Source organism: Clinocottus analis, unplaced genomic scaffold (assembly GCF_023055335.1).
Source record: "Clinocottus analis isolate CAN_PGR_092001 unplaced genomic scaffold, fCliAna1.0.p SCAF_1, whole genome shotgun sequence".
In the NCBI taxonomy this organism is placed as follows: domain Eukaryota; kingdom Metazoa; phylum Chordata; class Actinopteri; order Perciformes; family Cottidae; genus Clinocottus; species Clinocottus analis.
This window is the reverse complement of record NW_027175820.1, coordinates 3,373,973-3,401,236: the sequence shown is the minus strand read 5'-3', so window position 1 is coordinate 3,401,236 and position 27,264 is coordinate 3,373,973. Positions and strand designations below refer to the sequence as shown.

The 27,264-nt window shown below is 45.3% G+C and overlaps 1 protein-coding gene across 1 annotated transcript; it reads left to right on the top strand.

The window, feature by feature from the left end:
• LOC137785593 (multiple C2 and transmembrane domain-containing protein 2-like) lies at positions 1 to 27,264 on the top strand. Its single transcript, XM_068576970.1, has 22 exons — positions 1 to 569; positions 3,352 to 3,405; positions 4,408 to 4,525; positions 6,179 to 6,321; positions 6,503 to 6,579; positions 7,548 to 7,662; positions 7,801 to 7,827; positions 9,851 to 10,021; positions 10,998 to 11,128; positions 12,422 to 12,608; positions 14,406 to 14,499; positions 14,614 to 14,716; positions 15,296 to 15,398; positions 15,595 to 15,696; positions 16,485 to 16,559; positions 17,714 to 17,833; positions 21,216 to 21,329; positions 22,548 to 22,586; positions 24,583 to 24,692; positions 24,904 to 25,013; positions 25,322 to 25,419; positions 26,333 to 27,264. Exons 1-22 carry the CDS (start codon positions 39 to 41, stop codon positions 26,378 to 26,380), a joined length of 2,670 nt encoding a protein of 889 aa, XP_068433071.1. The 5' UTR covers positions 1 to 38; the 3' UTR covers positions 26,381 to 27,264.

The window sequence follows — 27,264 nt, the reverse complement described above, 5'->3', positions numbered from 1 at the left end:
TCCTAGACGGCGACTGAAACCCCACCACCCCTGCCGTCATGGACTCCAAGAAGCCGGGGATGCTGCGGCATCTCCGCCAGAAGATGCTGCCCCACCTCCGGCGCGGCAAGACGAGCGCGGGAAAGCATCTCGCCCGGCTCGAACCCACCTTGGACCACCGGATGAGCGCCTCCGTCCCCGACATGCGCGACATGCCCGACATGCGCGACATGCGGCAGCAGTACGCGCCCGTCTGCCCCAGCGCGCAGCCCCAGCAGTACGCCGCGCCCAGCCACAGCAGCCCCTCCACGCCGCTCCTCCGGCCCACCCGAGGGCCGGCGGGAGGTGGGAGTGGCCTGGTGATGAGAGCGGCTGGCGGGGGAGCCGGGAGGAGCGTGCCTGCAGACTGCACGGACTGGGCTTCCTCCCAGGACTCATTCGGCGGGCTGTCCGCGGTGGAGAAGGGCTCGCCAGAGACACGCTGCAGACCCGCCGGCGGCATGGAGCCCGAGGAGCTGGCCCTGCCGGAGATGATGACCGTGTACAGCCCAGAGCCCGCCGCTGTGGAAATGTCCCAGGACGGCTCGCAGGTACAGACTCTGCGTTGTAAAATATTGAAATGGTGTTAAAAAAAAATTTTTAAAAAGCAGATCAGTCCCACAAATATGTGACGTAATAAAGGTTTAAACTTCCAAGCTTTAGTTTTATTTTGAAGTTCTGAAGTTTGTAGAATAAAGTAACAGTGAAGAAGCCGATATAAAGTATTTGTAGTGCGACATGGAGTGTGTGCGTGAAGGAACTGGTTGGTTTGTGTACAGTGTTGGGTGTATTTACACGAGAGGCGCACACAGTTTGACTTGGAGGAGGCGAATTAAACCGAGAGATTATCCAACTCGAGGTCCCTCCAAAATCAATAGTGTCCGTTTGTGTCGCACGGCCTCGCAGCGCCGAGGCCCGACCGGGACGCCGGCGTTCAGCTGCAGCTCAGTCTGAGAGAATGTGTTTGAGTTACTGTTGAGGGCGATATATATATATATGTATAAAAATATATATGAGTTCATTTGTGATTTGGCCAATGCTCTCACATGGCCTGGAAAAGTTTCAGATTCTGCTGATTCATTTTTTTTGTAAATAGATAATAATGATGTTAATGTCGCACATGTTAATACTTTCTTTATTTAAGTTTAAAGTTAAAGACATTTCCTGTAACATTATACATACGTCTAAGTTATCTATCTATCTATCCATCCATCTATCCATCTATCCATCCATCCATCTATCTATTTCTCATTTTTTCTCTCTCTATCTCTCTCCCTCTTTTCTCTCTCCATCTCTCTCTCTTTTCTCTCTCTCCTTTTCTCTCTCTCTTTTGCCATCTCTCTCCCTCTCTTTCTCTCTCTCTCTCTCTCTCTCTCTCTATCTCTCTATCTCTCTCTCTCCTTTTCTCTCTCTCTTTTGCCATCTCTCTCTCTCTCTCTCTCTCTCTCTCTCTCTCTCTCTCTCTCTCTCTCTCTCTCTCTCTCTCTCTCTTTACATTTGTCTACATCTCTCTATCTTTCTATCTATCATATTGTTGGATCGTCTCTCTCTCTCTCTCTCTCTCTCTCTCTCTCTCTCTCTCTCTCTCTCTCTCTCTCTCTCTCTCTCTTTACATTTGTCTACATCTCTATCTTTCTATCTATCATATTGTTGGATCGTCTCTCTCCATCTCTCTCTCTCTCTCTCTCTCTCTCTCTCTCTCTCTCTCTCTCTCTCTCTCCCTCTCCCTCTCTCTCATGAACAGCAGGTGACCGGTGTGCGATTAGTAACTGAATTCATGAATTAATTAGTTTCGCTTTGTTTTCAGTAAATGTAGAAAACTCAACTTGTTTCTTTGCGGTCTCGTGTTGCTTATCGAGACGATCGAGTGTGTGATGACATGGCGTTTCCTACAGTGAGCTCTTGAGTTAAACACACATGACATGCTGCCATGGAATATATTTAGACGTTCCCCAGGGAATTGTAATCCCCTTGTTTTATCTTCACTGCAAAAACATTCACATATACAAACATTGCAGACATATACTCAATAGAACTGTACAGAGAAACAAGATTATCCTACTTGGACGGATAAATATGAATATAATCATTCAAATAATACAATTGTGATACATAATCTTCATGTCAATGTTAAAATATAGGAAGTAAGAAGCTTATTGTAATCTTAAAATATTCTTCCCTATATTATAAATCCTTGTATGTTTTTGAAAGTTGTATTATACTTTTTTATATTCCAAGTTAAAGAGTTGTGATAAAATAATCCTTTATTTGTCCCACAGTGGGTAAATTGCAGGATTACAGCTGCAGTGCACACAAGAGACACATAGGGAATCAAAATCAAGGAATATAAAGAAACAGGAAAGAAAAGAAAGTAAAGAAGAATACAGTAACAATATTAAATATGCAGACGTAATAAAAAGTATATAAAAAGGTATTAGGTAATAGATTGTGCTTTGTATACATCATACCTGCTGAACATCAGCATGTTAGCATGCTGATGTTAACATGCTGATGTTCAGCATGTTAGCATGCTAATGTTAACATGCTGAACACCAGCATGTTAGCATGCTAATGTTAACATGCTGATGTTCAGGATGATAGCATGCTAATGTTAACATGCTGAACATCAGCATGCTGAATACCAGCATGTTAGCATGTTAATGTTAACGTGCTGATGTTCAGCATGTTAGCATGCTAATGTTAACATGCTGAACATCAGCATGCTGAATACCAGCATGTTAGCATGTTAATGTTAACGTGCTGATGTTCAGCATGTTAGCATGCTAATGTTAACATGCTGAACATCAGCATGTTAGCATGCTAGTCATCAGCATGTTAGCATGCTGAACACACGCATGTTAGCATGCTAATGTTAACATGCTGATGTTCAGCATGTTAGCATGCTAATGTTAACATGCTGAACATCAGCATGTTAGCATGCTAATATTAACATGCTGAACATCAGCATGTTAGCATGCTAATATTAACATGCTGAACATCAGCATGTTAGCATGCTAATGTTAACATGCTGATGTTCAGCATGTTAGCATGCTGAAAAGCTAACTCCCTTTCTTTAGTGTCATGAGTGTTCTTCAGTGTAATGCTCTCCGGGCTCCAGGATGCAGGAATGTTTAATAACCCTCCAGAGGATTTGTGCCAGTGGTATGAATGCCAAAGAGTTCAGTTCCTGAAGCTTTAACCGGTCATCAGACTGAAACTTTTCTCTTTCATCAACTGGGAAGTTCCTTCTTTCATGTGTTCTTCCCCTCTGAGTACAATACACATATCACATGATTGATTTATGAAATGAGTGTTTATCTTTTCTCTCCGCAGTTTGATAATCACAATTTCAACGGTCACGGGTTAAAAGACGGGGACAACCAAAATGTAAGTGCCGCTCTTCCATTAGATTCTGTGTTTAGTTTTTTGTCGTTGTGTATCTGACACACACACACAATGTTAAATCAGGATTATTGTGTGGCGTTCAGGGCCCGGCAGGGCAAGATAGGCGATGTGCAGTTCAGCACTCCTGCTCCTTTTTGTGGCGGGGGCCGCGGCACTGAGCCGGGTGACTCCAGGCGACCGGGGGGTTTATTCTCTGAACGATGCTTGGTTTTGGCGGAGCGGCTTAACAGTGATTAAATAATCCATGGGCCGGACATGAAGCACAGACGGCATTACAACTGCAGTGGGCCTTCTTTTTTTATATTGCATCAAAAGCAATAATAAAAACAACAGAACCGGTAGACGTAATGCAACGGGTGGATTCTAAGTGTCATGTGTCACAATGGGTTTTTTTTACAGGATAGGTTTCGGTAGTGAGAGCCAACGTGGGATAATACCAACAGATAATGTTACATTAGCGTTATTATAAACAACTGCAACTTTCTGTGTGGGTCTAGACCCTTTAACAACAACTTATTGTGAGTCCACTGTTTAGTTGCAGAAAAGCATGAGACGATAACAAGTTTAAATATAGCGGGGAAAAAATATAGCGGGAAAAAAAGATGGCGCGTAGTATTTTAAAATTTAAAAAGTTGAGAGAATGTGACAATTAAATATGAAAACAATGTGACTTGGAGCGTTTTTCCAACCGTTGGGCTGAGATCCATCTCAATATTTTTTTTATCGTGTCCGACGTGTATTTAGCGACGATCACGCGTCATCTAGCGCTGGAAGCTAGCGACAGATTTGTGATCGTCTGCATATGTTTTGTGACGATGTACTTCCTTCCCCGTAGAAAAACCTCATTTTGTTTTGTCAACGCACGGAGAGGAGGGGGTGTTTTTAACAAGAATCTGCACTGAAACTTGGTTGCACTTGTTCAGAAAGTCTCGATCCAATCAGATGTAGCAGTGAAACTAATGACACTAATGCCTCCGTGTCCAGAGTGAGATGGGCAGCGAGTCCACGAATGTGCCGGAGATCGTCCGGGATCCTCTCCGGTCCTTCCTGCTCACCATCAACCTGAAGGAAGGACGCAACCTGGTCATCAGGGACCGCTCTGGTAAGAGCCTCTTAACACTATCGCTGTCAGGCTTCACCGTCAACAACTCCCACTCTACCAGCTTCATCACCTGTGTGATGAGGAGGAGGAGGATGATGTTACACAACATGGATTTATTTTCCAAGGAAAGGTCCCGGATCGCTTTACAGAGGAAGAATTGAATGCATCCAGCAGCTCCTTCTTTGTGTGATCATGTCCGTATTCAAACAACACTGAATCAACATGACTGAACAAGGAAGCTGGATGGAATTGATACGGCAGCACGCCCAATATGAGAAGTGGAGTCGCAGAATTATAATCACTTTACCTTCCTGTCATAAATCTGAAAATAGCCGTTTGTAACTTCCTCATCGGTCAATCAACTGTTTCTCACTCCTCTGTCCCCTTTTGAAACTTTTTCTTCTTGCAGTTTGTCACCTATGTCATCATGTATCGCGCCCATTTCAGCCCTAGTGAGTAAGTGCCAACACTGCATGGACGTGTTGCACTCGTCATCATTTCAAAATCGCGCTGCGTCCCGACGCAACTCCCCCGCCCTCTCCCCCCAAAAAAACTTTTTTTTTGCTCGCGTTGACCACAGTTTGTGTGGTTTAGCCTCATGTGTGGCCGGGAGTGTTCTCGTTTGATTCCACGCCCAGCGTTATTGGCTCCGGGGGACACCCAAAGACGGCCCCGAGTGTCACGTTGACTGAAGCTCCGATAACAGCCGAGGCAGGATTCCACGCTGCGTATTGGAACCTGTCTGGGCCGCGCCCTGCATCTGTCACAGCAGGCCTCTTCACTCGAGGCGTGTGTCAGGATTACGTTTCCTCTCTCGCGTGGCTTTGTTGTCTCACAACCGGGAGAAAGATAATGCAGAAAATGAGGATCAAGGTGCAGGAGGATTTGGTTTCCCTGTGCTGCATTATTGTTAAAACCACAGTCATTTTTTTTTTTTTTTTTTTTTTAAAGGCCGTGCATTAGCGACGCTTTTATTTCTGCTGTTTGATCAGATTACGTAAGCGTAGCATACACTGACAGCTGTTTGCTGATGGGCATGATTCACCCAGCCGTCCAGCTTTGTTGTCCTTGTTTACAGCTTATGGCTATTTCTGTTTACATTTTCGAGGATCGAAACAGTCCTTCCGTCCATGACCTGTGTTTGGTGGACTGCTGCCCTCAGCTGGTCGACTCTCAGAATAGAAGGTCACAAGATTGTACTGAAAATGATTTTGACGGAGCAAAAAAAACAAACACTTTCATGAAAACAAAATGTGCCGCTTTCCCAATCCCCGGTACAGTCGCCGTCCCATGTCGTCTTATCTACGTGCGATGCGGTCGCCACGAGACGCTCATGAAAGACTCAGGTGGAGTCCTCGGCTGCCCGAAAATGTGATTGGCTATTGATTCAGGAAGCTGTGGGCCCCGTCGGTCGGGGACGAAAGAAACCACATCCTGCAACACAGACACATCAGAGAGATGACACTATGAGCGGGCCGGCCTTCTCTTTTACTCAGAAGTGAAGAAATGAGGGTAACTGGCCGTTTGGGAAATAAGAGGCAGGCTCATTTTGTCTGGACAATTCAACGAATAAGATCCTTTAGCCGTATTATTGTTATTGTTGTCTTGTTAACCAATTAACAAGTCCTTTTGCATGCTGTCGATCGTCGTCAGGTACCAGCGACCCGTACGTGAAATTCAAACTGGACGGGAAGACGTTCTACAAAAGCAAAGTGGTTTACAAAGACCTGAACCCCACATGGCACGAGACCTTCTCCCTGCCCGTGAAGGATCTGAACCAGAACCTGTACATCAAGGTAACTCAAAGTTCATCATTTCACCACAGGAGAGTGGTGCTGGTCCAGGTGGTGATGTCTCTGTGGGTGCAGCTCCAGAGCCATGCATGCATGCATGCATGCGTGCATGCATGCGTGCATCAGAGAAGTCCCGATGGCGCTCTCTGCATTAACGCTGTCTCTGCGCTTTGGCGTGCCGCAGGTGTACGACCGGGATCTGACCACCGATGACTTCATGGGCTCCGCCAGCGTCGCCCTCAGTGAACTGGAGTTGAACAAGTGAGAGCTCGTTTGATGGACTGTGCGGTTTATAAACTCATACTGAGTTCTTGAGAATTACACAAATAATAAGATGACAATGTATGAGTATTTATTTCATTTAATTTTTTTGAAATATTTTGATAACTCTTCTTTAATCTTACATTTTTCATAGGAACTGTAACCATAATTTATATTTAGTGGCACAGATTGCCAGTGCTCTCTAGTGGACAAACTAAGTACTGGAATCCAAAATTACCTCCAATATGTCTCTGACATTTGTATTCTGCATCTTGTAAATATAATATATAAGTAATATTTATTTTGACAAAGGGTCGAGAAAACAACAAGCTAAACATAAATCAAACCAAAGCGAACATAATGGGGGCCAAAAAGAAAAAGGAAAGCATAATAAGATAAAATAAGATAAGATAAAATAATCCTTTATTAGTCCCTCAGTGGGGAAATTACAGGATTACAGCAGCACTGCTCACAAGTAAATAAGATTTACGGTAAAAAAAAAAAAAAGAAAAAAGTAATGCAATAACACAGAACCGTAATAAAACAAAATAAAAAATTAGCAGTAAAAAGAATATTAAATATACAGATGGAATAAATTATTTGACTCTATAATTACATTTAAAGTTTGTAACAAACCTTTTTGCTTTGTAAATGTTCTGCTTGTGTGTATTGGTGCGTGCACTTTTCTGGAGAACCGCTCATCCAAACAACGTCACACTGGACCACGCCCGAGTCCTGAGCAACAATCACACAAAGTGTTACGCTGACCGACTATTAAAAGAGAGTTCCTCATTTTTGTTAGATATGTATTTTAATCAAACATTCAGATTGTTTTGTCTCCGAGATGTTAAATAATATTGCATTTCACAAGCAAAAAGCAAAAATTAGACCTCCCCTTCCTCCCTTTTTTTTCTGCTTTCCTATCCCATCGCTGTAATTCCAGATTACATCTTCTCCTTTTCCTTCAGGCTCAACGAGATGTCTTTGCCCTTAAACGACCCGAACAGCCTGGAGGAGGACATGGGGGTCGTGCTGGTGGACATGAGTCTGTCGCTCCGAGACGGAAGCAGCAAAAGAGGCAGTGTAATGCATAACGGAGCGGACGCTTGTCCTGCATCGCATTTGTTGCCCATGCGTGGTTTGACCCAGCGTTTCTGTCCGTGTCCTACTAACCACAGTGTCATTCTGTTTTGTCGCTAACATGCATGCTCCCGTCGGCAGCGCTGGCCCCAAAAAAGAAGTTTGACGGTACGCTGGAGGGAACACACGGGACAAATACATGAAGTTGCATCGGCTGCGATACGCCAGACGGGTATCTGCGTTGTACAGATGTCAGAGAGAGCAACGTCTTGTTAAACCACAGCTGGAGTTGATCATTTGGTCTCTTTGCACCAGAGGGCAGCAAATCACCACGTTGTCGTCTCTGTCGAGTGTAGCAAATGAAATCTGACCGTTATCTCGAGTAACGGTCAGATTAAACATGCAGCGGTCACTGAGGCACGGTGTACCTGAAGCATACACGATACACAACTCAATTTCAAGCTCTTCCACGCGACACCTGCTGCCGCAAATACTTTCATCGGAAATGAATTTGCCTTTTTTAAAGGAAGACTAAGCACCAGTTGTGTCATTTGTGGGAGGACGGTACAATCTTGGGGCGACTGTGGCTCAGTGGTGAGCAGGGTCGTCCTTCAATCAGAGGATCGGCGGTTCGATCCCCGACCCCGCTAGCCCATGTTGATGTGTCCTTGAGCAAGACACTTAACCCTAAATTGCTCCAGTAGCTGTGCTCACGGTGTGTGAATGGTTGATAATACTGATGTGGCACCTTGCATGGTGGCTCCTCCCATCAGTGTGTGAATGATGTCATGTGTGTGAAGCGCTTTGAGCGGTCGGAAGACTAGAAAAGCGATGTACAAGTACGGGTCCATTTGTTTTTCACAAATGTACATCGTTCAAAAGTTTGGGGTCACTCAGACAAATTTTAAGTTTCTTGGCAAGTTCTGGCATGAAATATCCTTCATTTCAAGAACAGACTGGAGAGTTTCACATGAAAGTTCTCTTTTTCTGGCCATTTTGAGAGTTTAATGAACCCACAAATGTGATGCTCCAGATACTCAACTAGCTCAAAGGAAGACCAGTTTTATAGCTTCTCTCACCAGCAGGACTGTTTTCAGCTGTGTGACATCACTGCACAAGGTTTTTTTTTTTTTTTGCACAATTAGTCTTCTAAGGCGATTATCAAACACAATGTACCATCACAACACTGGAGTGATGCTGCTGGAAATGGGCCTCTATACACCTGTGTAGATATTTCATTAAAAACCAGACATTTCCACCTCAAATAGCCATTTACCACATTAACAATGTATAGAGTGTATTTCTGATTTATTTAATGTTGTCTTCATTTAAAATCAGTGCTTTTCTTTAAACAATAAGGACATTTCTAAGTGACCCCAAACTTTTGAACAGTAGTGTATGTATTGAGTTTTCATTTATAAGAAGAACAATAGTGTCTCTTTAATAAATTCAATTATATACTAATACATATATGTGACCCTTTGTCCAGTAGGAACCAATAGGCGAGGGAAGACGGGAACCATTGAGACTGTAGCTTTAGCTGTAGCTTTGTTAACAATACAAAATGAAATGACAACGGCTCGTTCCCGAGCACTTCTGCAAGTCCGATTGATTTGAGTTTGCGGCCTCGGTGGCTCTTGCGTTTTGGAAGTGGCGGGGTGTCATTCCCTAACGGTTGCACCTCCCACATGGGAAGGCCACCGTGCGCTTGTCCCCAGACGCTCGCCGCGGCCTCTTAATTGAAACGTGATTCATCCGCCGACGCATGTGGCATCACTGTCGGCTGGATCTGCCTTTTTTTTTTAATTGAATCTGGATTAAATATATGTCCCTACAGGGTGGCGTCTTCATGTAAGCTCCCAGCTAATGATCTGAGAATACGGCTCCCTGTTATATCTGGAAGAAAGACGCTGCTCTGCACTGCAGCGACTCGCAGGCTTTACCTTATCTCTCAGCGAGCTGAAGCGGCAATTCGGCTTTCCTTTCACTGGAGGAGGACGACGATGCTGCTTCATTCAGCCGGCCCTACGAAAGAGTTTCCCGTGTTTCCCGCCTCTGCATGATTCATGCGGGCGTCAGTTATGAAACAGAGTTCGGTCAAATAGACGTCCTGGCGTTGCTTGTGAATGTACCATTTGCGTTCCGAAGCTCTTTAACTTCCCTTTTTTTTTGTTGTTGTTTCAAATCCCAGTCGGGAGGCTCTTCTCAGAACTTCCGTCAGTCGGAGACGCTGAGGAAGAGCCAGCTGTGGACTTCGGTGGTGTCGGTGACGCTGGTCGAGGGTCAGGAGCTGCCGCTGGACACTCAGGGAGGTCAGCTGTGCGTTCGCTTCAAACTGGGAGAGCAGAGACACAAAAGCAAGGTACTGGATGTAGGACTGATGCTCTTCATCTCCTCCCCCTCCTCCTCTTGAATTGCCCCTGTTCTTAAACTCCTCTCCGCCCCCCTAATCTCTTTTCTTCCCCTCACACTATCTCCTCTGCTCCTTTTCTCCTCCTCTCCAATCCGAAACACTTTCCTTTATCACTTTAACCTTTTACTTCCCGAGCCCTTCCCCTGTCATTTCCCCCTCCTCTTGCTGCAGCCGTATAATCATGCTATTCTGCTCGCTACATGCAAAGTGATTGCGACATTTAAAATGAAATATGGGACGTGTTTTTCGACGAGTGTATTTCTTAGTAATATTGTATATTTAACTTGAGCCAGGAGTCATTATAAGGTATTTCATGCAGTAAAAAGCATGCCTTTCCATATGCCACACTGTCCAGAGTGATAATTAATACAGCAGTAGAATAAACTGCCTTTAATGCTCCTGTAATCTCTGACGTGGTCACAGATCGTGTTTAATGGAGAGAGCGACGGAATAAGATTAAAATTGATTTCGGTGAGCGTGACATGAAAAGCTTTGATCACTGCCCGTCCCGGCAGCTGGATGACGTCGTCCTTTTTTTCTCGCGCTGCCGGCTACTGCCACCGATGATCGCCGCGCTATTCTGCTACATCACCCACTACACATCAAAGCTACATGCTAATGAGCCGCGCAGCTCCTTTTTTATTTTCTTTTGTGAAGGTCCAAGATGACAGAAACTGCTTTTTATGCACGATGGGAATTTCTGATGCCCAAAACTCACATGAGTCTGTTGGAAAATTGCAAAGTCTGGTCACACCATGACTGCTTAATTCTCTCAATAATAGGCTGTAAATATGTTGTGTAGTATGATGCATACCATAACGGGGAGAATAGGGTCTCAACACGTTGTGACCGTGTCATCTGCATTTAAATTGGCTTCTCTAATGCATGTGAATGATAAAACATCTTTTTCTTCTTTAATATTCAGAATCACCTGAAAGTGGCCAACCCTCAGTGGAGAGAGAGGTTCACCTTCAACCAGTTCGCCGACAGGTCAGACAACCTGGAGGTGGAGCTCTGGTCCAAGGAAGGACGGAAGAACGAGGAGTGTTTGGGAACGTGAGTCTGCCTCTGAACATAATGTCTCAATCCCAGTGTGTCTTAAACCCCAGTGTGTCTTAAACCCCAGTGTGTCTTAAACCCCAGTGTGTCTTAAACCCCAGTGTGTCTCAAACCCAGTGTGTCTCAAACCCAGTGTGTCTCAAACCCAGTGTGTCTTAAACCCCAGTGCGTCTTAAACCCAGTGTGTCTTCAACCCAGTGTGTCTCAAACCCAGTGTGTCTCAAACCCAGTGTGTCTTAAACCCAGTGTGTCTTAAACCCCAGTGTGTCTTAAACCCAGTGTGTCTTCAACCCAGTGTGTCTTAAACCCAGTGTGTCTCAAACCCAGTGTGTCTCAAACCCAGTGTGTCTCAAACCCAGTGTGTCTCAAACCCAGTGTGTCTCAAACCCAGTGTGTCTTAAACGCCAGTGTGTCTCAAACCCAGTGTGTCTCAAACCCAGTGTGTCTCAAACCCAGTGTGTCTCAAACCCAGTGTGTCTTAAACCCAGTGTGTCTTAAACCCAGTGTGTCTTAAACCCAGTGTGTCTTAAACCCAGTGTGTCTCAATTCCAGTGTGTCTCAATTCCAGTGTGTCTTAAACCCCAGTGTGTCTTAAACCCAGTGTGTCTTAAACCCAGTGTGTCTTAAACCCAGTGTGTCTTAAACCCAGTGTGTCTTAAACCCCAGTGTGTCTTAAACCCAGTGTGTCTTAAACCCAGTGTGTCTTTAAACCCAGTTTGTCTTTAAACCCAGTTTGTCTTTAACCCCAGTGTGTCTCAAACCCAGAGTGTCTTAGTGATTGTCGAGTGTGTCGCCCACCGTGCATCAAGGCAAGATGAGCTTATTTGTATGGCACGCTTGAACAACAAGGACATTAAAAGCGTCAAAATATAATGCAGAAGAAAACAAGGTTTGAAAACAATAACACTCATTCAAAAACATTAAAAAACTGTAAAAAAAAAAAAAAAAAATAGAATCAAAGTTGCCGTGCAGTTTAAGAAATAAAATGCAGTTGTGAGAGGCAGAAATTGATTAATACGCTTACATCTGGTTCAATAAACAGCAACAGCAAACACAAAAAGTCTTCAATCTGCATTTGAAGGAGCGGTGAGCAGCGCCAGAAGGATCGCGTGTGTGCTCGTGGGCGTCGCTACGCCTGTACGTGTGCGTACTGTTGCGCGTGTGTGTCGCCATGCACGTCTGTGCAGGAGACATTTGAACATTTGCGTGACGGCAATTATATCTGCGCGTGTGTGTGTGTGTGTGTCTGTGCGCGCCGCAGTATGTGAAGGCCTCTGTTTGTGTGCGCAGGGTTGGCGTTGACCTGTCCAAGATGCCATTCAATAAGAGGCAGCTGTTCACACACACCCTGGACCAGGGGAGAGGGCGCCTGGTCCTCCTGATCACCCTGAACACGTGCAGCGGCGTCTCCATCGCCGACCTCTGCGCCGCGCCGCTCGACGACCCCAAAGCGCAACAAGGCCAGCTGGACAACTACGTGAGTTCCCGGCGCCGCCGGTTCGGCGGTCTATCTGCGCGGCGTGCGGCGCATCTCTTCACCGCCTCCTTCAGTATATCTGACACTTTCATTTTGGATCGTTACCAGCCGCGACAAGGCGTTTTCACCTCGGTGTGTGTGTGTGTGTGTGTGTGTGTGAGAGAGAGAGAGAGTCATGATGGTGGAATGTGTTTATGTTTCTGTCCGTCTCTGAATGGTGTGTTGTTGAGATCAAGGTGAAGGCAGAGCTTGAAGACACACACACACACACACACACACACACACACACACACACACACACACACACACACACACACACACACACACACTTTACGCCCCTGGATTGATTTGACGGCGCTGCTTATGGGATATAGTAGTTATCAGGAAAATCTCTTTCCTCTTTTTTCGAATCTGTGGCAGTCTGATGATAGTTAATTGAGTGGAAGCCCGCCACATTTAGAGAGAAGAGAGCGGCGTGAATGGTAATCTGTGATAATGAAGGGAACATTTAGTCCAAACCTATGTGTAGTTATTAGCTGATAAAACGTGCTTTCATTTTTTTTTTCGGTTGAACTGTAAACGAATGTCTTTTTAAGACATTTAGGTCTAAACTGCTCCCAGCGTTACTGCCGTACTCTCTCCGTGTTGAGAGGCCAAGAGATGGCAGCATCTGCCAGGCAATGTGCCGGGAGTGGGTAACAACATATTTGGGCCTTTTTTTTTTTTTTTGTTAGGGTTGAGCTGAAGGTTTTGACATCCAGTTTTCATGTGCTGAGGAGGTTTGTTATCGTGAAGAAGTAGTCGCATTGGAAAAAAAGAAAACCGGGTCCAACGTGAACCCCACCGCTGCATGATGCGCAGACGGGAGGAGGGGCTATAAATATTTATGACACCAGAAGATACCAGACCATTACGATCTGCTTTAATAGATACTGTTATCAAAAGCTGCACTTTTAAGTCCAATATCTGTTGTTGTTTTTTGAAAAGCTCGCATTTTACCATTAATCAGTAAAACATAGATATCATTAAGATTTCATATCTTGTCATATTATGCCTGTCTTGGCAGCTGCTGTACTGAGTTCAGGCCAAAAAAACAAGTACGGGAAGAAGAAGTTGCAGTGACTTGAAACGCGCCGGAGACGGATAATCAATCATGGCGACGCGATGAGGAGCGAGGCCGGTTTTGAGAACACGTGTCTCCTGTTTTCTGATCAAGATTATTGTGAGAAAGAAGATCTTTGACCCGTTTAAGTTCTGTTTAATGTTCCAAAAACATACTGTGTAAAATGTTGACTGTCTCATAAACCTCAGATGCATTCGCTTCCCAGAAAAAAAATGGACTTAACAGAACTTTGAAGTGATTGCTTTCGGATTAGCAGTCTGTTTGGCCCTGAGGTGGGAAAGATCTGCAAATGTCCAAATATGGATCCCATGGGAAATGTATACACATAAAAACCCTGTTAATATGTTCTTTATGTTGTGAATCAAACATTTAATACACATTTGAATCCAGTGGAACGCTGGGCTGAGGAACACATGCGTCGTTTTTGAAGCGAATATCTTATTTCTAGGATTCCCAAACACTGTGAGGAATTGTTTGAACCTTATTTTTCTCACTGCTGAAAAAGAAATGAAAAACACTAAAGTCTCGCTCATGTATCCCATGATTTAAAACAAACAGAAACAAAGAAAATCGAGGGTTGTGCGGCTTTTTCGGCGGCAGTCGGTGCTCTCTGATGTTTTTCTATTTTATGGTAATGTGTCCAAACCCCCGCGCTTCCTGTCCGTCCCCCACAGAGTCTGAAAAGGTCCCTGAAAGATCTCCGTGATGTTGGTTTCCTTCAAATCAAAGTCATCAAGGCTACAGATTTGCTGGCTGCCGACTTAAACGGTGCGTGGCTCATTCTGATTTCTGTCTTTGTTCTTTTGTTACATGTTCAACAGAGGGAGCCGAGTGTGAAAGTGTGTTTTTTTTTTTTTTTTCTTTTGCTGTTGTGTTCTGCAGGCAAGAGTGATCCCTTCTGCGTGTTGGAGCTGGGGAACGACAGACTGCAGAGCCACACGGTCTACAAGAGCCTCAACCCGGAGTGGAATAAAGTCTTCACATTGTCAGTTTGAGTCTCTCTCGTTCGCTCATTAACACACGGCTAACGGGTAACGGGCTCGACCTGGTCAAAGCTAAGGGGGAGCGCCTCCTCCTGACGCCAGACATGTGAGGAGGGCCCGTTTCAGAACCCTGAGGTTTCCCTCTCGGTTTGCTTTCCGTGACAATTCATAGAGACAATGACGGATGTGAAAAACCTTTTTGTCTTGTATCCCCTCGTGGCTTTACCTGCACTATTTTAGCCACGCGATCCACCAAACAACCCAGATGATTACTTGCGTTTGTCTGGATCTGGGAACGGGGCGGGACTCCTGCTGGATTGCGTTCCCTGGTCAATGGCCCCCGGCCCGGGTTAGGGTGTCTCCACAACCTGGAAGTCCCCATTTAGTAGATTTCGACACTCTTATTTCAACAAGAGCTATTATACATACAGTACTATCGCTGAATCCTTTCTCCTTTTCTCCTTTGGAGGTTAACCCCCCCCCTCAAGACCAAAAGACAGTCACAAGTAATATATGTTCAAAAGCTTTTGTGAACCATCGTTTGTGAGCAGAATCTTTGCCTCCCTGTTTGTCTCCTTCAGTCCTGTCAAAGACATTCACGACGTTCTGGTGGTGACCATCTTCGACGAGGATGGAGACAAGGCGCCAGACTTCCTGGGAAAAGTCGCCATCCCCCTGCTCACGGTACACGCTCCCGACCTCGCCGAGACTCCGTCACGCCGACAATAGCCTCATCTATTTACACTCTGTGTCTGAATTTAAAGTGAAGAGGGCGATAGCACTCCGGCGCGCCGCGGACTCGCTAAGACGTAATGCGGCGCGACTTGACGGTCAGGTCCGCGGACGGGTTCAGCACCTGACGCCCTGTTCTGTCCCGCAGATCCGCAGGGGACAGCCGATCGCCTTCGCGCTGAAGAAGGAGGACTTAGGTGGGCTGTCGAAGGGGACCATCACTCTGGAGCTGGAGGTTATTTTTAACCCTGTAAGTAAAAGTTCAGCCTGCAATGAGGACACGAGAGCGTGACGGCTGTGAAGCAAAGCCCCATTCTGTCTGCTTCTCACCGCTCCATGAAGGCTGCTGCTGCTGCTGCTGCTGCTGCTGCTTCTTCTTCTTCTTCTTCTTCTTCTTCTTCTTCTTCTTCTTCTTCTTTTTCTTGTTTGTCTTCCTCCTGTTTGTCTTCTTCCTTTTCCTCCACCTACTCTTCTTCCTCCTCTTCTTCTTCTTCTTCTTCTTCTTCTTCTTCTTGTTTGTCTTCCTCCTGTTTGTCTTCTTCCTTTTCCTCCACCTACTCTTCTTCTTCTTCTTCTTCCTTTTCTTTTTGTTCTTCTTCTTGCTGTTTGTCTTCATCCTTTTCCTCCTCTTCTTCTTCTTCTTCCTGTTTGTCTTCTTCCTTTTCCTCCCCCTCTTCTTGTTCTTTTTCTTGTTTGTCTTCCTCCTGTTTGTTGTCTTCTTTTTCCTCCCCCTACTCTTCTTCCTCCTCTTCTTCTTCTTCTTGTTCTTCTTCTTCTTCTTCTTGCTGTTTGTCTTCATCCTTTTCCTCCCCTTCTTCTTCTTCTTCTTCTTCTTCTTCTTCTTCTTCTTCTTCTTCTTCTTCTTCTTCTTCTTCTTGCTGTTTGTCTTCATACTTTTCCTCCCCTCCTTCTTCTTCTTCTTCTTCTTCTTCTTCTTCTTCTTCTTCTTCTTCTTCTTCTTCCTGTTTGTCTTCTTTCTTTTCCTCCCCTTCATCTTCTTCAACTTCATCTCCTTCTTCTTCTTCTTCTTCTTCACAGGTCAGAGCGAGTGTGAGAACCTTCCAACCAAAGGAGAGAAGATTCATGGAGGATAATCCCAAATTTTCCAAAAAGGTTTGATGCAGCGCCGATACCTTCTTATGTATAAAACAAGATCCTCATTTTCCATAAGTCTAAAACATACATTTGGTAACACACACACATGTACATATAGATTTAAAGTGATTTTCTGAAGGGTAGAATATCCATCAACTCCATTAGTGCTGAATCCATTCTTCAATAAATCAATTGGTTGAATATATTATATAAATGTTCTGCACGTGTTTCTCTTCTGATGGTACGTTTAATGTTTGGAGTTCAGACTGTTGGAAGGGAAAAACAACAACAAGGGGTCTGAAGATGTCGACATTTTGTCGACCAAACAATGAATCGTGTATTCAAGAAACGTACGAGCAGATTAATTGCGGATGAAAAAGATTGTTCGCAGCTGTAACCTCCGCAGTGTTAAACGTTACGAGGGCCGAGGGTCAGAGGTCACTGCACTTTTGACGATAACCATGTGATGCTTGGATAATTGAAACTTTAGAGAGGAGTTAAGCGAGAGAAAGAGGTAAAAGACAAATTATTGTCCATGTCTATCATCAGTAGCTCTTCATGAACTGAACATAAACATTTAAAATACAAAAAAAATCCACCGCGAATGAACATTTTGATCGTTTTTCTTTTCTCCGAAACCCGAACGCCTGCACTTTGCCTGAATTAGTAGAATTGAGCTTTAATTGACCCCAACTGTGACTGAGTTTGTGTCCACTGTTCTGCTACGTTAGTTTGATATACAGTGTGCAAGACAGGGTGCGAGACAGGGTGCCTGACTGTCTGTACTTCCCACAAAGACTCATTGTTGTCAGACAATACATCGCTCGCTAACGCCGAAATTGGCTTACACACTGAGCACTGGGATCGTAATGTGCGGGGTTTCCTTTCTGTTTTCATGTTGAAAGTCTTGGTTGACAAAATCAGGTCAGATTACTGACATTTTTTTGCCCCCTTGCCCCCTCCTCCTGACCACAATGGCTCATGCGTGCCCAAAAAAAAAACCTACCAGCTACTCGAACTATGACACTCGCTGACTGGACGTTTCCTGTCCTTTTTTTTTTTTTTATAAAGGGGGAAAAAAAAAAACCCTTTTCACAATGAAAGCATCCATTTGAAATGTAACGGCTGTGATATTTCTGTGTGTCTTTTTTTTCTTCTTCTTGTTTCTTCAGGAGCTGGCCAGGAACGTGCTGCGCGTTCAGACTCTGTACCGGGCCATCAGGTCGACTTTGCAGTACATCAAAAGCTGCTTCCAGTGGGAGAGCATTCAGAGGAGCCTGCTAGCCTTCCTGGTGAAGTGCTCCTTCCCTCCCTCCTCCTTCCCTCCCTCCTCTTCCTTATCAACACGCTATCTGCATTTCCCTCTGTTTTCCCTCCGAGCTGCGGAAGACGACCGCAGCCTGGCTATCCCCCGCTTGAACTCTCCCAGCGAGATTATTAATCAATGCGGCGTTCGGGCTCAGCGAAAAAAAACAAAAAACGCAGGCTCGCCCCCCTCTCCCCCCCCCCCCCCTCCCGCCCGCGTCCTTTCCCCGTCTCTGCGTTCATATGGACGCTTTCGCTGTTGGTGTGTCTCCTGGATCCAAGAGTTTAAGCCTCAGCTGGAGAGAGTAGAGTCCCAGTGGAGTCGAGAGAGAGTCTATTTTTGTTCTACTTCCCTGACAACTCATTAACCCTCCGTCCAATCTGCGCGCGGTTTTGATTTAGACGCCATTATGCAGACCGAAGTCCAATTAAAAGGCTGTTCAGAGATAAGGCGTGTTCTCCATCCTCCCATTGTCGAAGACAAGTGTTCGGCAAACGCCGACACGGACGCACGGGGTGAAGCCTCGCCGGCCACCTTGTCTTTAAACTGTAGCGTGGAGTGTGTGTGTGTGTGTGTGCGCGCTGATCTTTTTGACATCGCTCTCTCCCAGATCACGGCTCGATTATTTTTTTTTTTTATGAAACGGCACGCAGCAAGTTGTGCTTTAACTATGCAGGCAGTCAAGGTCACGGAAAGTTCTTTTTGTTTTTGCGACTGGCGTCCTGTAGATGGCACTAAAGTTTTGCAAAGACTTGTGAAAGAGATACTGTACGCCAGCCAATAGTACAGTTTGTTCTGAGATAATCAAAAAAAGGGAGCTGCAGCGCTGAGCTGCCATCTAAACAGAAGCTTTAGCTTTGAGTCGCTCGTTTAGTTTTGTGGTTTCGGGAACGTCTTGGACCTCGAGGAACTGTGTCGTCCAGGACGGGGTCAGCAGGTAGTGTGCTGTAATCCTAAAGTGCCGACAAGGGAAATATTTACACAATAGTGAATGCACAGGTACTCCAAAAAAATACTATATACACACATACAGTATATTGTTCATTATTAGGGATAGTATTGTTGTTTTGCTTGACAGATCTCAAACACACACACACACACTCACAAATCATCGAGGCATGAAGAAGCGTACAATGTGCACACGTCCTCCCACTGCATCTCCGTGTTTGAGAGACAGTACCATCTGTACTCGTGTTTTCACACCAACGCGCCCCTGCCATTTCAAGCCTCAGTGAGGAGAAATAAATGCCTGCTTCATATCTCTCCACATGAGAGTCTTGAAGCAACGCTCCCCTCCCTCCGTGACAGGACACCTGCAACATCTGCCGACTGTCCGACGCGTCGGTGCGGAGCCTTTTTAGTCGGTGCGGTGCGCTTCAGACGTACGGGGCCATCCCAGTGAGACGCCTCAGCGTGTTGGGGCCTCTACCCGTTCACTTATAAAAGGTATATATATATATATATATAAGGGCTGTGCAATAACACGTTAATAGCACGTTAACAACGCGTTAATCCGGCAATCCTTTAACAGCGTTAAGTATTTGGTCATCCGTTAACGACATGGGTTTTGTTTTTTTTGCATTAGGAGGGTTCATGACATTACTTTTAAAGAAAAGCGTGCGATACACTAGATTTTACTTTATTATTGAATCTACCGCATAATGCGATTAAACGCAGAAAAATCATGCACTTAATCAGTAAAAATGTTTAACTATGCCCAGCCCTAATCTATTATTTAGATAGATGGAGATCACACATCAACAAAAAGGTGGGCGGACTTGCAGCTTGCTCCCTTTTTTATGGCATAAAACCTTTATTTATAAACATAACATCAGTAATATGTAAGCATTTGATGTCATTGCAATTACTGCGGACCAAATCATATACTGTGGGAAGAGTAACCCCGACAAAAGCTTGATTGCGCAATGCCGAGGCTGCTTTGACCAGCAGCGCGTGGAGGCAAAAACATGTTCGGCTAGATATTCTGGTTCACTGACTTTATGACTCTGGTCCACTTTTAGCATTTTTCCCACAGTTATCTATAATAATCAGAAGCTGCCGTTGCAGCAGGGGCGGATGTTGTGGATGATGTCAGCGATTTCGGCGCTCTTGGATTAGCGCCGTGCCATGAAGTACCCGCTTCCCCGAGCGTTAGCGTGGAAATCCCGTTGATTTCTGAATATGCGCTACCCTCCTGTTCAGTAGCTCTCGGGTTCATTTTTCTTTTTCTTTTTCCTCCCCCTCCTTTCTCTCCCCCTGTCTCTGATCTGGATTGTATTTCCAAAGCTTTTTTTTTTTTTGCTGTCCAAGACTGTGTAATTCCTCTCAAGCCGAATCGGGCTGCCGTTATCGCGATCTTTATGGGCCGGGTGTACATTTCCACCAAAGCGTGACTTGGCTTTCCCTCTGTCCCCGACTCCCCCAGTCTTTACAAAGTCCTCTCTAATAAAACATAACCCTTCCAGTGAGGAATTGGTTTCATCTCCTCTCCCAGGCCCCAGTTTTGGCCTGTGATAACACAGACAAGAGCCTGCTTGGCTTTATTTTTATTTTTTTGCACATTAAAGCCGATGTTGGTAGTGGAACTGGCGGCGGTGGGGCGGGGTCGGGATCTGCCATCTTTGATGTCAGCTGGTGCCTCAGAGGAGAGCGATGTCTTTACCAGATGTTCACGTCTATTTTTATTAGCGTATTAAAAACCTGTAAACCCTTCCCCGCGCCTTGTGGCGCTCTGCCATTTTGGCCGGCGCTGCCTCTCCGGCAGGATTATAATATCGGACCATTTAGCCGAGCCATTTAGCCGTCGAAAGCCTTTTTTTCTTCTTCATCTTCATCTTCCCCTCCTCCTCCTCCTCCTCCTCCGTGCCCCTCTTATCCATTTTACCTGAGCCGCCGCACACAGGTGGATTGTCCATCACGGCTGCCATTACGGATGTTAATGACACATTTGGACGCCGGCGCCCCGCGGGCTGCAGTCAATGGCGTGGTCGGCTTTAATGTACGCGGGATGAGAGGGAGACGGATCAATTAGACGTCCGCGGTTAATGTCAACGCGTATACAGGGGGTGCGGGCCGAGGCGGTCCAGCTGAGCGCAGGGGCGGCCCCCCGCACGGCGGATGCAAAATACCAGAAAAAAGTACGGCGTGAAGCGAGGCTTTGATAGTGGCGGGGTGGCCTTCATCAGCTTGACCACTGCTAATTAAATCAATAGCAGATTGGATCAACCTTTAGCTAGCGGGGGACTCTGGAACTATGGGAAATGTCTTTTGGTTGTGACTTAATGAAGAGCAGCCCGTTTCATACTCCCACCCCCATCGTGTCCGACCTCACTGATATCTGACCCCGCGAACCTCCGCTCTGCCCGCAGGTGTTCGTGATGACGGTGTGGCACTGGCAGTTCTACATGCTGCCCCTCTTCCTGGTGCTGCTCATCTCGTGGAACTACCTCCAGATCCGGTCCGGTCGGGTCAGCCAGGACTTGGTGAGTCCGGAGCCGCTGGGTCCGCCGTCTTCTCCATCATCCCGTTTTAAAAACAGCATTATTTGGTCGAAAAAGAGCCTCCACCACATTTTGTTCTGCTAATTAAATGCTGGTTTGTTTCCATAGAAACCAGCTGCACCTAGCTCCATAATAATAATACGATGACACATAAGCATAGAAAACTCACTGAATAGACTAATGCAACATATCATTAGAGATAGACTAAGCTAATTTGCTTGGCTCGTCTCTTACGATCGCTGCTATTTTCTTTTTTTTGTGTTCAAAGTCTGCTCCTTGTTATTGTCCTGCATCCTTCCTCCTCCTCTTCGTCACTGTAATTGGTCTGTTGCCCTCTTCTCGTTGTGACTGGTCAAATTAGACAAAGTTTTAACCACTCTGGTTTGAAAAGGTCACAATTCACAGCGCTTTTCTTTTTTTTTTCTTTCTTTTTCCCCCCACCACCACCAGTCTCCGTTTCACAGAAAATGGGACGTTGCATCAGGCCTGTGTGGAGCAGCAGCTGTATTTACTGTACTCGCTCAGACACAGACTATAGGTTATAGCAAATTACATACACAGCGCACCGTTCAGACAACAATGTGCTTTATTGTGTCGCGAAGTATGTGAAATATGCTCTGATTTACAACCACGTAGGGCTGCGACCGTAATGATTATTTTTCATCGTCGATTATTTTTTTCTCCATTCATTCACACTTTCTCCAAGTTATTCCATCTGCAATCATTTTTAAAACAATGCTGCATGAGTTTAAGTGTTAAATCGATTATCAAAACTGTTGGTGGTACACTGAAATGATTATTTTTTTTTACGGGCGTGTCCGGTAATGGGAGCACAACATGTTCGCTGAGGTGTGAGTAACCGCAGCCAAAAATCAGAAGCCGGGACGGAGGACGAGAGCTTAACGATGCTACGACGGGCGGGAACCGCGGAGTCGGGTGCTAATTCTCCGTGGGTTTGTGGGTTTGTCACGTCGAGCAACACCTTTTTTAAACCGGCAATATGAATAACGTAGATTTACCGGCGCTTTGGCCCATTCTGGTACGGCGGCGGCGGCGGCGTGTGGTCGTCCTGTCCTGCAGAGTGTCTTCTGGAGGCCGACCTCGGGGTCACCGCTGATCCCTGCAGACGACGAGAACCAGTCAAAACCAGACCGTAGTGTCGAAAATCTCCACTCTAAATATGCTTTGTCCCCCCCACAGGATATGGATTTGGGCGATGAAGATGAGGATGATGAAAAGGTATGTATGATTTTTTTTTTTTTTTTCAACAGTTATTTTTTCACTCCGCATCTTTTATTTCTATATGAATAGAGAAGAAGTTGGCTTTATTTGGACATGTTGACAAAGGTGTCTGCCTATGATCTATGATTTCATCTCGCTAAGCTCTTTATTCAGCACTAAATCCTCCCGCTGCATTGTGGTCCCTGCCAGCCACGAGTTCTGTGTGTGTTTTATTTTTTTTTTTAACTCACCAAAAGACATTTTGGGGCTTAATGAAGACCTCACCAGCCCATTTCCACATGTCACGACGCATTCATATGCTAATGGCGGGGTGGGGGGAAAAGGTTCTGCTGCATTTGGGAAAGTCCCTGAGCTTAACGCGCCATATAATACCATCAATATGGAACTAATGACAGCACTTAGACATGCTTTTTCAAAGCTCATTTTGAAAGTTGCTTGTTCAAAGTGTGCGTCGACGCTTCCAGGCAATGAAACGATTCCCTCAGACCGACGGCCGTTTTTTTTTTTTGGGACGTGGCGTGGTCCTCGTGCTGCTTTCAGTGGGAACGTGAACCGCCGGAAACGTGAGGATGTTTTTGAGGCGAAGGTGAAACCTAAATGTTTGCCGAGGCCCGATGGCCGCCGTGCATGCGGAGCATCCCGGGGGTTTGATGCCCCCTTTTTTTTTCCAACTGCAGCTCTGTTCCCAGCAGGCTCGTCTTCTACGTCTGGACGCCGTTCAGCCGGCGGTTTCTGAGCAGAAGCGAGTGTTGTATCGCAGAGATCACACGGCGACAAAGACCCCTGGCTTTTTGGCCGATGAACAGTCCCCCTGATAACCGAGGATCCCGGCTCCCTCTCTCTCTCTCTCTCTCTCTCTCTCTCTCTCTCTCTCTCTCTCTCTCTCTCTCTCTCTCTCTCTCTCTCGTCCCCCCCCCTAACCCTCGCTCGGCCTCCCTGTGTTTGATGTGGACACGCGGCCGCGTCTCCGTCTCGTCGTCCGCCAGAGAGTCTGGTCTCCTCGTTTCACTTTGAAGCCCCTTCCTCCCCCTCCTCCTCCTCCTCCTCCTCCTCCTCCTCCTTTTCCTCCTCCCTTGGGACCTGGACTAGCCTGAGAACGGTACCCCCATCTCTTTCATAATGTTAAGTCCAGTCCCGTTCTCAAATGAGCGTTCACTTGAAAAAAAAAAAAAAAACATTTTTCAAATTTGCTTCTGAAGTATCTGCCTTTTTTTTACGTTGATGTTTTGCAGACGCTGCCATCCTTCAGCGGCATTTTAAGAGTCTTTCAAGACACTTGGAAACAGGCATTAATATTATTCTACCTCTAAATCTGGTAGGGATGAAATCCGTGGCCTTGAGAACGTCTCCGATATCTCTGGCCAGAGAAAAAAAAAAAGCTCTGTTGTTGTACAAATTACTACAAACCAATTAAAATGGAGATATTCACGAGAATCACATTTGATCTGCTTCAGAATATCTTTATTTATTCAGAGTGATAAATAATACTTTAACCTTTTTTTATTTCACGAGGGTTTATTTTTGTTTCTGAAAGCTGCTATGACCAAATCATCTTTGTAATCCAATTACATTGATGTAAACTCACAAACAGTGCCTTTTTTTGGTAATTATTTGTACGTTGTACCTCCTTTTTTAAAAAAATATCTGTTATTTGGTACTGCTAATACTTTCAAGAGTAATTTAATGAGCTGCGTGTCTGACAGTCTGTCACCGGGTATTATAGCAACCATCTTCTTTTGTTTTAACCAGCACAAACCTTTTATTAGACTCATGAAAGCCCGACCTTTTTATTTTCTTTAATGTGTACTTTTGTTGAAATTCTAATCCAATTAGCTGCTGAAAGTGATCGACTCTCCACTCCATACAACTACTCGCCCAAATAGCAAATAGGCAAAAGGTGCCTTTTTTTAAAAAGAAAAAAAAGTTAACTCACCTTTTCCCGAACTCTCCGTCACAGACTGTGTGAAGTGTTTTTGTTTTTGTTGTGCTGAAGGATTCGGAGAGGAGAGGGCTGATGGAGAAAATCCACATGGTCCAGGACACCATCGTCACCCTTCAGAACCTGCTGGACGAGATCGCCTGCTTCGGGGAGAGGATTAAAAAGTATGACTTTAAAGATCCGTCGGGGATTACAGCACAACATATTTCTTTACATGTCAGCTCGAGGCATCTCAAGTGTTCAATGGATAGTAAATGCAGGAATTTCCTTGAATGAATCTGCATTAGAGGGGCCTCGACTCCATTTTCTTATTACACTGTGCTGTATTTCATGTACAATCGGTAACACTGACGCTTACGATCTGTGTTTTTCCAGCACCTTCAACTGGTCGGTGCCGTTCCTGTCCGGCCTGGCTTTCCTCATCTTTGTCATTGCAACGCTCCTCACATACTACATCCCCGTGCGCTACGTCGTTCTGATATGGGGTGAGTCTGGCTGTCTATCATGCCGTCTGTTTTGTCTTTGATTTGAGTGCATCTCTCTATCTGTCCATGATCAAGTCTAATTCGCTGTTATAGTTCATCGTTCTTCCTCCCCTTTGTACTTGATTGTAAAAAAAAAAAGAAAGTCTTTGGGCATAAAAAAAAAAAGAAAAGGCACAAGCCGCAGCAATCATGCAGCATTTCTTGGACAGCACGAGTCTCCTCCGCCGGTATTTGTTTGTGTGGAAACAAAGAGCGCAGCCTACGAGAGACTAGCGCTAATGATACGTTGGTGTGAATCTCTGTTTTAGGCATCAATAAATTCACCAAGAAACTACGGAACCCGTACAGCATCGACAACAATGAGGTGCTTGATTTCCTGTCGAGGGTGCCTTCAGATGTGCAAAAGGTAAGCCCCGCCGGATCACCCGGCCAGGAAGTACCCCCCTCCTCCCCCTCTCAAAAAATCCCAGAGCACCGCGAGCTTTTGCATTTGCGCTAAAACAACTCCCAGGCATTCATCGCTCGTGTCTGTATAATTAGCTCCGGCTGTATAATTACGTAGCCCCCGTATAATTTCTGTTGTGTTTTTCGGGTCGTGATACATCCCCGGTGGAGGTCTCTGCTGCCTCGCGAGGGGCAGGCTGTTCCCAGGGCCCGGGACGGCAGACGCTGCTGGTGTCTCCTGTATGAACCCCCCCCCCCCCCAACCCCCTCCTCTTCCTCGCCCCCATCAATCTGCTCACTGTCGCTCCTCCAACTCCTCGCATCCACCTAGAAATACCAAGAAAAATACGTTTGAGCTGATTCTAGAATATTCTACGTCACCGTAATGGTAAAAGAAAGAATACACTTTGCAGGATTTTGCATTTTTTGTATTATCAACAACCTCTTCTCTTTTCACGTGTGGCCTCTCTTCTTCCTTTATTTCCTCTGTGTCTTTTTAACCGTCGTCATCTCTCCTCCTAAACCCCCACCCGCCCCTCTCTCTCTCTCTCTCTCTCTCTCTCTCTGTCCTTTTCTCTCTAAGCTGTTTGACCCCGTTTGCCTCCTCCCTCCCCTCCTGGATGCCCTTGGGCCTCTGGGTTTAGTGACTCTCTTTAGTTCCTCAGCTGACCACTGTTATTCTGTCTGTGCAGTGACCATGCTCATCCTGCACGGCAGCGGCAGTACTTCACCTCCTCGTTGAAAATGTTATGTGTTTTGCAATAGTTGTTAAATAAAAGCACTGCAAGTCGAAGCAAAAAAAAATGAATGCCTCAATGGTAAAATCTCACTTTTATCCTCCTCTGAGTGACTCTTTTTTTCTTTCTTCCAAACAGGCTTACTACAGCGAGATGAAAGGCAGCCGGAGGAAGAAACTTTTGTAGGTTTCCTACTCAGAGACTGTTTCCAGAGGATCAGCCCGTGGTAGGTTTGAATCCTGAGCCGCCGTGGTGGTACGCCGCCCGACATCAACCAGCACCTGAAAGACTTTCTGACCAAAGAAGTCCACACGGAGGGACCGCACAGAGACGACGGAAGAGCAACTTGTAATATTATTTTGAAAGATGGACGATATTTTAGTTGTTTGTACACTTTACTCTGAAGCCAAACGCATCAGAAGCTGTTTTTTTTATACGTCCTGTCCCCAGGTCGTGTCCTCCTGACACCAGCTGAGATATCCGTTGGTATTATACTGAATGTATATGGAACATGCGTGTGTATTTTACTTTATTTACATTAATAGAAGTCGATGATTTTATGGACTATCCAGCATTTGGAAAAAAAAATAACAAGATGAAAATACGTTTCATTATGGATTACTTTAAAAAGTGCAAGTCATTACAAAGTGTTTGTATCTTGAAGTACAAGTATTTGCAGTTTTAAACATTAGGATGAATTGAGGAAACAATGATTGTGCCTTTTATCCATACAGCAACTAAGTTGGTAGCAAATATTATGCGTTATATTCTTTTATTTCTTACATTATCCTTTTACAGAAGATAAAGGGCTACGTGCATACGATGTTGACTGACTGATTTTACTTTAACGTGACAGGATGGACTTATTTTTACACGCAAAGATGAGTGCCTCCATTTAATTTTAACCTTTTCCGTTCATCCTGCGTTGCGGGTGGGCTGTGCTACTCTTTGCTTGCAAGTGGGATGGGGGACCAGATGTGTACACTGACCTTTTATTTATTAACGATAATCACTGATGAAGACTTTGTATCTCATTTCTAACGCCAATAAATGCACACAATCACGATTCA

Bases quoted from the DNA above. Each gene is read 5' to 3' on its own strand.
- LOC137785593 (XM_068576970.1), top strand. From the start codon at position 39: ATGGACTCCAAGAAGCCGGGGATGCTGCGGCATCTCCGCCAGAAGATG. The intron at 3,406-4,407 runs GTAAGTGCCGCT...CTCCGTGTCCAG, and splicing joins AAGACGGGGACAACCAAAAT to AGTGAGATGGGCAGCGAGTC. The intron at 7,828-9,850 runs GTACGCTGGAGG...TTCAAATCCCAG, and splicing joins CCCAAAAAAGAAGTTTGACG to TCGGGAGGCTCTTCTCAGAA.